This window comes from Pseudorasbora parva, chromosome 14 (genome assembly GCF_024679245.1).
Source record: "Pseudorasbora parva isolate DD20220531a chromosome 14, ASM2467924v1, whole genome shotgun sequence".
In the NCBI taxonomy this organism is placed as follows: domain Eukaryota; kingdom Metazoa; phylum Chordata; class Actinopteri; order Cypriniformes; family Gobionidae; genus Pseudorasbora; species Pseudorasbora parva.
Window position 1 is genome coordinate 715,402 of NC_090185.1, and position 14,599 is coordinate 730,000.

Consider the following 14,599-nt stretch of genomic DNA (forward strand, 5'->3'; position numbering starts at 1 on the left):
TTAGGAAGCAACATGACCCATTTGTAGTTATTTACATATTGCAGAATTGAATCTGAGTGAAATAGTTACACCCTCATGAACAGCTGAGCCTCATAATGTGTCACATAATGGAAGTAGGATCGATTTTGAACATTAGTTGAGTTTGACAGCAGTAAACGGTCTTTAGGGAGGGTCAGACGCTGGTCTGTGTGACGGAGATCAGCTCATCCTCGGTGAATGAGACTCTACAGCTCACAGTAATGAGAGTCACGGGGTCAGAGAGACGAGGCACAACAAAACACTCGAGGTCGGATCTGCGGAGACAGGTGAAAAACACATTAAAGGAGGAACCGGAGCCACGTATGCGGCTTTCACTTAAACATACAGCTAGCAATGCTTTGACAGCCACACACACACACACACACACACACACACACACACACACACACACACACACACACACACACACACACAAAGGCAACTGCATGGTAACACTCTAGAACTACCCAGAATGGCACAGCATCACCCGTGAAACTGGCCAAAACACAGGAACAGGAAGGGGCCGTCCACAAACTGATCCCACAAAGTCAGGAGCATGAAATTGTCCAAAATGTCTTGGTGAAGCATTAAGAGTTCCTTTCACTGGAACTAAGGGGCCAAGCCCTAAAAAAAAAAACAGCCCATAATCCTCCCTCCACTAAACTTCACACTTAGCACAATGTGGTCAGGCGAGTCCCGTTCTCCTGGCGACGGCCAAACCCAGACTCGTCCGCGGGATTGTCAGACTGAAGCGTGATTGGTCGCTCAGAGAACACGTCTCACTGCTCTAGAGTCCAGTGGCGGCTGCTTTACTCCACTGCATCCCACGCTTTGCATTGCTCTTGGTGATGTAAGGCTTGGATGAGCTGTCGATAGGAGCACAACTTTAGTAAACGCTCCTATTGGTTGTATTTCAAGGACAAACGACTTATTTGGGCGTATTGGTTGGAGAACATGTTGAAAATGACCGAAGATATTAAGACTGAGGGCTATTAAAAAAGAAAAGAAAAGCAGCCTGATATTATGGTGTTATTTTAGTCCTGTTTTGGAGTTTGATAGTCTTGGACACTGTGTCTGGAACATCATGAGCTGATGTGGAAACTCTTTCAGAGGCAGAACTTCTTATCTTTCGTTCTGTCCATCTATCTCTCCGATGACTGTCATTATGTGTCATTACCTCAACCCTCTCTCATCCCATTACGTTTCCATGGCAAAGGTCCATCCGCTGCCTGTTGTCATGGTGATAAATCACAGTGCACTGGGGGGGGGGGGTCGTTAAGAGTTTTACATATGCAAATCTCATGCGGAGTGTGTTCAGGTCAAACTGACCCTGAGTTCATCTGTCAATCTGACCGCAAACATTCACGATCAAAAACACACTCCAAGAACATCTTATGAAGTTTATGAGTTATCATGCCTCTCTCGTGCTCTATATAGCTGGGATATTTCTGAGCCTCATCAATTTATAATTTGGGAGATATTTTTGGCTTTTTAGACCCATCTGATGTGAACGCAGAGGAAATGAAGCCCAGCCACAGGTTTGAGTTCAGGCGGTTTATTAACATTAATGCACAGATATAACCATAAAAACATCATCAGGTAAGCTCATCTGTAGACTAACACAGCACCGTAACACACCCTTCATCACATCTGTAGACTAACACAGCACCGTAACACTCATTTCATCACATCTGTAGACAAACACACCACCGTAACACACACTTCATCACATCTGTAGACTAACACACCACCGTAACACACACTTCATCACATCTGTAGACTAACACACCACCGTAACACTCACTTCATCACATCTGCCTTATATCTGATCCGAAAAATCACATCTTTCATAGCCATACTGTATTACTGATGCACTGATTGCTTTTTACATCGTCATATGTTGCACAAAAAACAGACTTTTCCACATGTCCGGAGAGAAGGAAAGTAGTTATAAAATATCAAATGTAACGGTTACAGTTTTACTAGTTCACAGTAACACTACTAACTAAAAGATTAATTTGGCTTAAACAAGCCTTCACATAATACTCTGCGTGTGTTACATGATTGTGTTACATGTTTTAAATGTTACATGATTATGTCATGTGTGTTACATGATTTTGTTTCGTGTGTTACCTGATTGTGTTACGTGTGTTACATTGTTGTGTTACGTGTGTTAAATGTGTTACATGATTGCGTTGTGTGTTACATGATTGTGTTGCGTGTTACATTGTTGTGTTGCGTGTTACATGATTGTGTTGTGTTTTAAATGCGTTACATGATTATGTCATGTGTGTTACGTGATTGTGTTGCGTGTGTTACATTGTTGTGTTACGTGTGAAACATGATTGTGTTACGTGTGTTAAATGTTACATGATTATATCATGTGTGTTAAATGATTGTGTTGCTTGTGTTAAATTATTGTTACGTGTGTTATATGATTGTGTTGCGTGTGTTACATTGTTGTGTTACGTGTGTTACATGATTGTGTTACGTGTTTTAAATGTTACATGATTGTCATGTGTGTTACATGATTTTGTTGCGTGTGTTAAATTATTGTGTTACGTGTGTTACATTGTTGTGTTGCGTGTGTTATATGATTGTGTTACGTGTGTTACATTGTTGTGTTGCGTGTGTTACATGATTGTGTTGCATGTTACATTGTTGTTTTACGTGTGTTAAATGATTGCGTTACATGTTGTAAATGATTGTCACGTGTGTTAAATGATTGTCACGTGTGTTAAATGTGTTACATGATTATGGCATGTGTGTTACATGATTGTGTTGCGTGTGTTAAATTGTTGTGCTATGTGTGTACATGACTGTGTTACGTGTGTTAAATGTGTTACATGATTATTTCATATGTGTTACATGATTGTGTTGCATGTGTTACATTGTTGTGTTATGTGTGTTACATGATTGTGTTGCGTGTGTTACATTGTTGTGTTACGTTGGTTACATGATTGTGTTACGTGTGTTAAATGTGTTACATGATTATGGCATGTGTGTTACATGATTGTGTTGCGTGTGTTACATTGTTTTGTTACGTGTGTTACATGATTGTGTTACGTGTGTTAAATGTGTTACATGATTATTTCATAAGTGTTACATGATTGTGTTGCATGTGTTACATTGTTGTGTTACGTGTGTTACATGATTGTGTTATGTGTGTTACATGATTTTGTTGCGAGTGTTACATTGTTGTGTTACATTGGTTACATGATTGTGTTACGTGTGTTAAATGTGTTACATGATAATGTAGTGTGTTACATGATTGTGTTGCGTGTGTTACATTGTTTTGTTACGTGTGTTACTTGATTGTGTTGCGTGTTACATTGTTGTGTTACGTGTGTTACATGATTGTGTTACGTGTGTTAAATGTGTTACATGATAATGAAGTGTGTTACATGATTGTGTTGCGTGTGTTACATTGTTTTGTTACGTGTGTTACATGATTGTGTTGCGTGTTACATTGTTGTGTTACGTGTGTTACATGATTGTTACGTGTGTTAAATGTTACATGATTATGTCATGTGTGTTACATGATTGTGTTGCGTGTTACATTGTTGTGTTACGTGTGTTACATGATTGTGTTACGTGTTTTAAATGTTACATGATTATGTCATGTGTGTTACATGATTGTGTTGCGTGTGTTAAATTATTGTGTTACGTGTGTTACATTGTTGTGTTGCATGTGTTACATGATTGTGTTGCATGTTACATTGTTGTTTTACGTGTGTTAAATGATTGCGTTACATGTGTTAAATGATTGTCACGTGTGTTAAATGTGTTACATGATTATGACATGTGTGTTACATGATTGTGTTGCGTGTGTTACATGACTGTGTTACGTGTGTTAAATGTGTTACATGATTATTTCATATGTGTTACATGATTGTGTTGCATGTGTTACATTGTTGTGTTACGTGTGTTACATGATTGTGTTACGTGTGTTAAATGTTACATGATTATGTCATGTGTGTTACATGATTGTGTTGCGTGTGTTACATTGTTGTGTTACGTGTGTTACATTGTTGTGTTGCGTGTGTTAAATGATTGTGTTACATGTGTTAAATGATTGTGTTGCGTGTGTTAAATGTGTTAAATGATTATGGCATGTGTGTTACATGATTGTGTTGCGTGTGTTACATTGTTGTGTTACGTGTGTTAAATGTGTTACATGATTATGTCATATGTGTTTTCATGATTGTGTTGCGTGTGTTACATTGTTGTGTTACGTGTGTTACATGATTGTGTTACGTGTTACATGATTGTGTTGCGTGTTACACTGTTGTGTTGCATGTGTTACAGGATTGTGTTGCGTGTTACATGATTGTGTTGCGTGTGTTACATGATTGTTACATGTGTTACATTGTTGTGTTACGTGTTACATGATTGTTACGTGTGTTACATGATTGTGTTACGTGTGTAACATGATTGTGTTAAGTGTGTTACATTGTTGTGTTACGTGTTACATGATTGTGTTGCGTGTTACATTGTTGTGTTACGTGTTACATTGTTGTGTTGCGTGTTACATTGTTGTGTTACATGTTACATGATTGTGTTGCGTGTTACATTGTTGTGTTGCGTGTTACATTGTTGTGTTACATGTTACATGATTGTGTTGCGTGTTACATTGTTGTGTTGCGTGTTACATTGTTGTTACATGATTGTGCTGTGTGTTACATTGTTGTGTGACGTGTTACATTGTTGCGTTACATGATTGTGTTACGTGTGTTACATTGTTGTGTTACGTGTGTTACATGATTGTGTTACGTGTGTTATATGATTGTGTTACGTGTTCCATGATTGTGTTACGTGTTACATGATTTTGTTTCGTGTGTTACCTGATTGTATTACGTGTGTTACATTGTTGTGTTGTGTGTTACATTGTTGTGTTACCTGTGTTACATGATTGTGTTGCGTGTGTTTTAAATGTGTTACATGATTATGTTATGTGTTACATTATTGTGTTGCGTGTTACATTGTTGTGTTGCGTGTTACATGATTGTGTTGTGTTTTAAATGCGTTACATGATTATGTCATGTGTGTTACATGATTGTGTTGCGTGTTACATTGTTGTGTTATGTGTGTTACATGATTGTGTTACATGTGTTACATTGTTGTGTTACATGTGTTAAATGTGTTACATGATTGTGTCACGTGTAACGTGATTTTGTTACGTGTTACATGATTGTGTTATGTATGTTATATTGTTGTGTTGCGTGTGTTACATGATTGTGTTGCGTGTGGTAAATGTGTTACATGATTATGTCACGTGTTTTACATGATTGTTACGTGTTACATGATTGTGTTACATGTGTTACATGATACATTGTTGTGTTGTGTGTTACATTATTGTGTTACGTGTTACATTGTTGTGTTGTGTGTTACATTATTGTGTTACGTGTCTTACATGATTGTGTTACTTGTTACATGATTGTCATGTGTTACATTGTTGTGTTACGTGTGTCACATGATTGTGTTACGTGTTTTATATTCTTGTGTTTCTGTAGTTACGGTAACGCCGCCGCTGTCCCATAATGTCACTCACTGTTTGACCCTGTAACGGTCACCTGAGATTGGTGGGTGTGCCTGTCTGTCAAACCCAGGCGTGAAAGTCCCGCCTCCAGCCCAAGCCCCGCCCTTGGTACCGGGCTCCTGTGATTGGCTGAAAATATAAAAGTAGGTGGAGCCGCCTGAGAAGAGCGCAGAACGTCGCTGCAGCAACCACGACAAGTGGTGACATCATGACAAAGCCCAGGATGATGAGGGCGGAGCAACTGTTGTCGTCAAGGTAACGGCAGAGAGACGCGGGCGACGCCACCACCTGTAGAAACACACACTAAAGAACTTAACAATAATAAACTATTATTATAATCATGCGACTATAATAAACGTAATACTGTGTGCTTGCGGACGCATGCGTGTGTTTGTGGTAGGGCTGGGCGATATGTAAAAAAATTGTATATCTCGATATGTTTGCAAGTGCTTTTAAATAATGAAAAAAACATGATTTTCCTTTGCCCCCATTAAAGCGGATTGATTCATGATTCGGACCGCGTGTCAAACTGCTGAAATCACGAGACACCGGCGATCCGAATCATGAATCGATTCGCTGATTCCTAACCGTTTGAATCTTTATTTGAGGATTGAACACAAACGCGGAAGAGAAGCCAATGCTGAATAAAGTCGTAGTTTTTGTTATTTTTGGACCCAAATGTATTTTGGATGCTTCAAGAGACTCTAATTAACCCACTGATGTCTCATATGGACTACTGTGATGATGTTTTTATTCCCTTTCTGGACATGGACAGTATAGTGTGCATACACTTGCATACGCTCTCAGACTAAATATAAAATATCTTAAACTGTGTGTGAAGATGAACGGAGGTCTGACGGGTGTGGAGCGACATTAGGGAGAGGAGTTAATGACAGACATTTCATTTCTGGCTGAACTGACCCTTTAACTCTTCTGCACTATCTGCGTTATCTGGTAACGTTCTTTGGCAAAGTATGCCTGAATTTGAAATATTCGTTATTCACGATATTTTCAAATTTTCTTTATTGCGCTATTATCGCTAATATTCGATATATCGCCCAGCCCTAGTTTGTGGGCGTGTCTCTGTACCCGCGAGTGGCACAGGAAGCCGGCGTACAGCAGCAGGGCGGCAGGAAGCAGAATTAGGCTGAAGATTAGGGCCATCAGCCCCACACACAACACCAACAGCAGGAGGTCCCACAGCAGGAGGACCAGGGTCCACAGGACACACCCACAGGGGCCCCGCCGAGGCCCCCAGACTCCGCCCCCACACTCAGCCGGAGGCGGAGCCAACATCCGGAGCCCATCATCCACGTCAAAGTCTTCATCACCCTCGCCATCGTCTAAAAGCACCGCCATACCACACATGCTGAACACACACACACACACACACATGGTTTTATGTTTATATTTTGTAAATTTGTAGTTTTTACACCAAGGGCGATAACTATACACTGTAAAAAAAAAAATTGTTGGTTTAACTTAAAAAAGTAAATAACCTGGTTGCCTTCAAATTTTAAGTTTATTGAAATTAAAAATGTGAGTTGATACAATGAAGGAAATTTGTTTAATAAATAGAAACTCAAAATATTATCGCATCTGAACCACATAAAAAATGTGATAAATCATTAAAATAGCACAATTTGGCTGCGTCATCAGAAATTAAACACACAATTACCCAATATGCTCACAAAATCTTTTAATATTTGAATAAAGGTTGACGAATCTCAAAAAATGTTCATTGTATTAACTCAAAATTTTGATTTCAATGAACTGAAAACCAGGGAACTTTTTTTCTAAATATTTTTTTACAGTGTAACAATAACAATAAAGATACGTTTAAAAAATCTTTGTAAATTTAAAAGAATTTGACGCAGCAACTGGAAGGATAACGAAGGATTTCATCCCATTGATGAACCATAAAACAGAAATGATGATCAGAGTTATTCAACTAAATATACAAATAACATTAATGAATGAGGTCTTCTTTAATTCTCTAAACTATAATACTGATCTGCCCACATTGTCTCTCTCTGATAAATTAAAATAAGCTGATAACATCACTGTTTACTCCAGAACGACTGTACAGCCAAATCTAATTCTGCTGCAGTATTGTCCTGTTTAACACTGAAGCTGCTCTGACACAATCGGCGCTGGAGAAGAGCGATAGAAATAAAGATGACTGATTGACAAAAACACTGACAGCCAATCAGAATCCATCCAGCTCTTAAGAGCTTCAGCCTTTAAACCGGCAGACGACAAAACAGCAGCACACTTATAACAAGAAGAGAACGATATCGTGCGCCGGTGTGGACGCTAATACAGTTATCATTATCGTTCTTAATGTTAAAGGGGTCACGAACTGGCTTTAACAAAAAAAAGTATACTGTTGTCTGAGGTCAACATCATTACTAATCAGTAATAGGCTATTTTCTGCACTGGTTTTGAGGCTCTCTCCTGATGGTGTTGATGGGCGTGTCACTGGAGACTAGGAAGTAAACGCCCACGGCTAGGATTGGATAAGAGTTGCATATTTAATGAGCTTCAGCGCCTGTCAGGTCACATGAGGGATTGTTTTGAAAGCGGCTGGAATGATCCTCTCACAGGGCTCGCTAAACGTCTTTATCAAACAAACACAATGATTTATTTCTCATCCACCCGCGGCTGAGTGATTTTTTTATTACTCGCCCTGCCCGATAGGTGAATATAAGCGCAAACCGCACACTTCAGATATCAAGTCAAGACAGTGAACACCGCAGATCAAGAAATGAATGTTATTTCTCTATTTAAGATTGCTCGGCTTGCCGACGTGCTTACGTTTTGGTCTGGAAAACACAGTGATGTTGGGCTTTGCGAGCTCTGGCCCATACATGTCCGATCTGATCCCGAATCGCAATGAACCAACAGATAAAGGATTCTCCAGCCTGTGACTGCGTGCTAAGGTATGTTCTGTTAGACACGTACACATAATCAATACGAACTGTAATAATGCAATACTATCACATATAAAAACATGTTTTACTCACATTAGTGTGTTGCACCATTCCTGTCGGATCCGATATAGAAGCACAGCTTTGAGTTTTAATCTCAATATGTCGACCTGTGTCTTGTTTACAAACGATTATCTTGCTATCTTTGGCATGTTTATTGCTCGTTTAGCTACACGAGTCAGTGGGCGGGGCTAGATATGCGGGTGGGCGTGGCTACAGATGCAGGGTACACATTTATCTGTAGAGGCGGAGTTTCATCCTTCTCTTACGTCATTGATTTGAGAGCCTCTGTTTCCGGGCCTGGTGTCTATAAAAGCTTTTCTTTGACTAACAATGAAGTTTTCAGCTCTAAAACTTATCAGGATATTCTTATTTTACCATGACCTTATATATCCGTTGATATATATATCAAAGGCTGAAGGGAAAGTTGGTTTCTCAATTCATCACCCCTTTAAACTCTCAGAGAATAGCGAAGTCCATGCTAGCTATAACGATTGAAGACAGAATGTTTTCGTGTGTTGGTGTGGACTCTAATATAGTCATTGTTCAGACTACATACAACTAAACAGATTTTATAAAAAAAATAAAAAAAACTCCTGTGATGACAATAAAGCGGACTGTTAAGATGAGCAACAGATCAGTGTTTCTGTACAGATACCAGACACAAAATTACATTTGATCAAATCCATTAATAAAACAAAGAAACAGGCGAGAGGGGAAAGCTTCACATTATTTTTTGTTCATGGAAATTAAGATATTTTAGAACTGAATGTCTGTTTCTTATTAATGACACACACAAACATAATTCAGAAACATTATTTCCAAGCCTTTACTTCAGGGCGTTGCCTGACATAAAAGTCAATTTGAACTGATTTCCCTACTGTACACTCTATTATTGCACTATAAACATTATATTTCAATAAGCAGAATTTGTTGACACTAAAACCTGACGTTGCAATATGGGTGTGATTGATTAATCATATTTCTCCAGTCAGTCTGGACACTTCACGAACAAACACTTGAGGATCGTTATTAAGGGGTTAATTTAAGAAACAATAGTAAAAGTCCGGCTCTGTTTCAAACCTAATGAGGCGGTTTACATAATTTCGCGCGCTTTATTTAAACGGCATTTGGCGCGTTCCGAGTTAACGGCTTTTCTGTGAATCGGTTGATCTGATCGGAACGCGCCCGATATGCGGATAAGTAATGATAAACACAGCCTCAGTATTTGAACACCGAGACATCATCTGAATCCGTGTCGTCGGTGTAAAAGACGAATATAACAGTCATAATAACGACTAAAACTCGAGATTTACCGGAAGATAGGAAGAAGTTTTCATAGTCTTACCTGCTGAAGAGCTGGGGTGATTTTATCCCGTTATCCAGAGGATCCAAACATCACACTGAGAGAGAGAGAGAGAGAGAGAGAGAGAGAGAGAGAGAGAGGACACGGATGGACCACTCCAAGGTTCACGTTTTCTTTATTTAGTTACCAAAATACCATACAGCACTGTTATTACTAGAGTAAAATAATAGCAAATTAATGTTATCTCATCAAACTCTATCAGAAGCTTTCAAAACAAAAAATATCCATTTGTTATTTTCATAACAGATGATGTTAATATCACGTTTCACTGTAGTGTGGTATATTTAAGTAAACCATGTTTACTGTGGTAAAAGTTTGTAAGGATGATGATAATGCACTGCAAATAATACTTTACTTACTCAGTATTTTTGTCTTGTTTCTAGTCAAAATATCTAAAAATTCTTACATTACGAAACATTTACTAGACCAGCAAAAGTAATTGTCTTGTTTTGGGGAAAAATAACTCAAAATGAAGAGAGTTTTTGCTTAAAATAAATTGTTTTAAGATAATTTTTCTCACCCCATTGGCAGATCATTTATCTTATTTTATGCAAAAACTCTCTTCATTTTGAGTTATTTTTTTATTTTTTCCCCCCAAAACAAGACAATTACTTTTGCTTGTCTAGTAAATACTTCTTTTTTTAAGAATTTTAGATGTTTGGACTAGAAACAAGACAAAAATACTGAGTAAGATTTATTTATTTTTTGCATTGTGATGAGGATGGTTTCCAAGCTGTAACAAAGATATTCTGATAACGTTTTGCTAGTTTTATGAAAACATTATTTCTGATTGCTCTCTGACTGTTCAAAACATGTTTTTTTTTTTTTGGTTATGGGAACGTTTCTTTTGAATGTTAACGGATGTCAAGCTAAAACATTTCAGAAGAGGAAAAAAAAAACACTCCATGATTGATGTATAGGGGAGCTTGGGGTAAGTTGACCCACCCCCTTTATCTAGGGAACTGTACACTGTTATTGCCATGTGACCATATATTTTGGAACCACCCATAATTCCTGGCATACGGTGAACATGAGACGCACATAGGAGGAGTGGAAGACGTTTAGCTTTAAAAGCGTTTTTTGGCTCGTCAAAGTAAAATTTTAGCGTAACAGATGAACATCAAAGCAAACCTGTCCAGGTCTAAAGATATTTATGATCCATATTGGTGATTTTGTAATGTATAAAACCATACAAATCCCGAAATATGACCCTGAATCAGTAAGCTAGCTATAGGTTTGTCCAAAATGGCCGCTATAAAGTGAGCCAAATGCTGTGGGGTAAATTGAGCCAGCTGGTGTCATTTCAATGTTACGTTACACAACTGCTTTAGTTTATAATGTTTGTATTTATTTATTGTTAGCTTGAGGAACGATCATGCTCTGATAATGACCAGATTATAATAATCATTAATATCTGTCCACATGTGTCCCTAATGGCCTATTGCAGGAAAACCACCACGACACAAACTATGTTTATTCGTTTCAATGACGTTTATTGAGTTTTTATTTCATTGTACTCTCTTTAGTCAGTTTTTTTGGGAAGGTTACAACTTTGGTGTTCAAAAAATATAGTTTTTAGAAATGCAAACAACTAAAGATTAATTTGGCTAATTTAAGTTAGCTTTACTATAAATAAAAGGGAAACGTGATTATAAAGTAGCTGGAAAACTATCTTTAAAATAGATTCTGGAGTTAGATTCAGATTGTGTGGTGCAACTTACCCCAACATGGGGTAAATTGAGCCACGTGAACACTTTTTTATTTATTTATAAAAAGCCATATTTGAAGAACCCTTTGTCAGATATGCATTCTGATGATTTATAACGACATCCTGAAGTTACTTTAGATACGCTCGATCGGCTCATCTTACCCCACTCTCATTAGATAACGCTCAACGAACGTTCTCTGAGCGCTTGTTCATAACCTTGAGAGAGCGTTCCCAGTCAGCTGTTATAATGAGAGCTTGAGGAAACTAAGCCCTGAGGACCACACGAGACGAAGACTCTCCGCCGCCTCCACATGAGCGTGATTATCAGTGAGGAACTGACGCTTTTCCTCAGTCGGGACTCTGTAAGATGGCTGTAATTGCTTACAGCGGAGGATAATCAGTGCTGATCACAGCTGTTGGTGTGCTACAGCGTGACAGAAGAGGCTGTAGGCTAGGCTAGCCAGCAGTCGAAAGGCTAAGACGCAGAAAGGAAACGAGCTAACGAATATGAATGGCCAACTACATTAATGACTGCATTGACTTTATTTAGAAACTCATCTTGGTTTAACACCGTTATAAACGGTTTCTGGTACAGATGTAACGGCGTCATGTTCTATTCACTTCAAACCGCCACTCTTTGATGTTTTTATTTTTTAAATAGCGTGATTCAGTCAAATGACCCAATCAAACAGGGCTTCCCCTTCCCATCAGGCTTTGCAAAGGGGCTGAATTCGGAGAGTGAATGTTTAAATAAAGTGCTATTTTATGCATTTTTAACAAGATGAGAAAACGGAGAGACTTTTTAATGTTTAATGTTTAAAAGTGTGTGTTACGTTAGTGTGTTTGCCACTGTGGTGAAGTGTAGAGGACTTGCTAGTAACAATTAAAGCTGTTTAAAGAATAAAAAACAGCTACACTCTAAAATATGCTGGGTTAAAAACAACCCAGGTCGGGTTGAGAATGGACAAACCCAGCAATTGGGTTGTTTTAACCCAGACATTGGGTTATTTTAACGCACCGATAGGGTTGTTTTAACCCAGTCATTGGGTTATTTTAACGCACCGATAGGGTTGTTTTAACCCAGTCATTGGGTTATTTTAACGCACCGATAGGGTTGTTTTAACTCAGTCATTGGGTTATTTTAACGCACAGATTGGGTTGTTTTAACCCAGACATTGGGTTATTTTAACGCAGCGATTGGGTTGTTTTAACCCAGACATTGGGTTATTTTAACGCACCGATAGGGTTGTTTTAACCCAGTCATTGGGTTATTTTAACGCACAGATTGGGTTGTTTTAACCCAGACATTGGGTTATTTTAACGCACAGATTGGGTTGTTTTAACCCAGACATTGGGTTATTTTAACGCACCGATAGGGTTGTTTTAACTCAGTCATTGGGTTATTTTAACGCACAGATTGGGTTGTTTTAACCCAGACATTGGGTTATTTTAACGCAGCGATTGGGTTGTTTTAACCCACACATTGGGTTATTTTAACGCACCGATAGGGTTGTTTTAACCCAGTCATTGGGTTATTTTAACGCACCGATAGGGTTGTTTTAACCCAGTCATTGGGTTATTTTAACGCACCGATTGGGTTGTTTTAACCCAGACATTGGGTTATTTTAACGCACCGATAGGGTTGTTTTAACCCAGACATTGGGTTATTTTAACGCACCGATAGGGTTGTTTTAACCCAGACATTGGGTTATTTTAACGCACCGATAGGGTTGTTTTAACCCAGTCATTGGGTTATTTTAACGCAGCGATTGGTTTGTTTTAACCCAGTCACTGGGTTATTTTAACGCACAGATTGGGTTGTTTTAACCCAGACATTGGGTTATTTTAACGCAGCGATTGGGTTGTTTTAACCCAGTCATTGGGTTATTTTAACGCACCGATTGGGTTGTTTTAACCCAGACATTGGGTTATTTTAACGCAGCGATTGGGTTGTTTTAACCCAGTCATTGGGTTATTTTAACGCACAGATTGGGTTGTTTTAACCCAGACATGGGTTATTTTAACGCAGCGATTGGGTTGTTTTAACCCAGACATTGGGTTATTTTAACGCACAGATTGGGTTGTTTTAAACCAGTCATTGGGTTATTTTAACGCACAGATTGGGTTGTTTTAACCCAGACATTGGGTTATTTTAACGCACCGATTGGGTTGTTTTAACCCAGACATTGGGTTATTTTAACGCACCGATTGGGTTGTTTTAACCCACACATTGGGTTATTTTAACGCACCGATAGGGTTGTTTTAACTCAGACATTGGGTTATTTTAACGCACAGATAGGGTTGTTTTAACTCAGACATTGGGTTATTTTAACGCAGCGATTGGGTTGTTTTAACGCACAGATTGGGTTGTTTTAACCCAGTCATTGGGTTATTTTAACGCACAGATTGGGTTGTTTTAACCCAGTCATTGGGTTATTTTAACGCACAGATTGGGTTGTTTTAACCCAGACATTGGGTTATTTTAACGCACCGATTGGGTTGTTTTAACCCAGACATTGGGTTATTTTAACGCACCGATTGGGTTGTTTTAACCCACACATTGGGTTATTTTAACGCACCGATAGGGTTGTTTTAACTCAGACATTGGGTTACTTTAACGCACAGATAGGGTTGTTTTAACTCAGACATTGGGTTATTTTAACGCAGCGATTGGGTTGTTTTAACGCACAGATTGGGTTGTTTTAACCCAGTCATTGGGTTATTTTAACGCACAGATTGGGTTGTTTTAACCCAGTCATTGGGTTATTTTAACGCACAGATTGGGTTGTTTTAACCCAGACATTGGGTTATTTTAACGCACCGATTGGGTTGTTTTAACCCAGACATTGGGTTATTTTAACGCACCGATTGGGTTGTTTTAACCCAGACATTGGGTTATTTTAACGCACCGATAGGGTTGTTTTAACTCAGACATTGGGTTATTTTAACGCACAGATAGGGTTGTTTTAACTCAGACA

The 14,599-nt window shown here is 38.6% G+C and overlaps 1 protein-coding gene across 2 annotated transcripts; it reads right to left on the bottom strand.

Annotated features, from left to right (window-relative positions):
• Nucleotides 1-9,943, bottom strand: LOC137039851 (transmembrane protein 88B). 2 transcript variants are annotated; one of them, XM_067415132.1, is made up of 4 exons: nt 9,896-9,943; nt 6,647-6,926; nt 5,592-5,845; nt 1-293 (listed from the first exon to the last, which is right to left on the bottom strand). In XM_067415132.1, exons 2-3 carry the CDS (start codon nt 6,923-6,925, stop codon nt 5,618-5,620), a joined length of 507 nt encoding a protein of 168 aa, XP_067271233.1. In that variant the 5' UTR covers nt 6,926; nt 9,896-9,943; the 3' UTR covers nt 1-293; nt 5,592-5,617. The 2 variants fall into 2 exon arrangements, with proteins under 2 accessions (XP_067271233.1, XP_067271231.1); XM_067415130.1 differs by lacking the exon at nt 1-293 and having other exon boundaries at nt 1,296-5,845.
• Nucleotides 9,944-14,599: the final 4,656 nt, after the last annotated feature.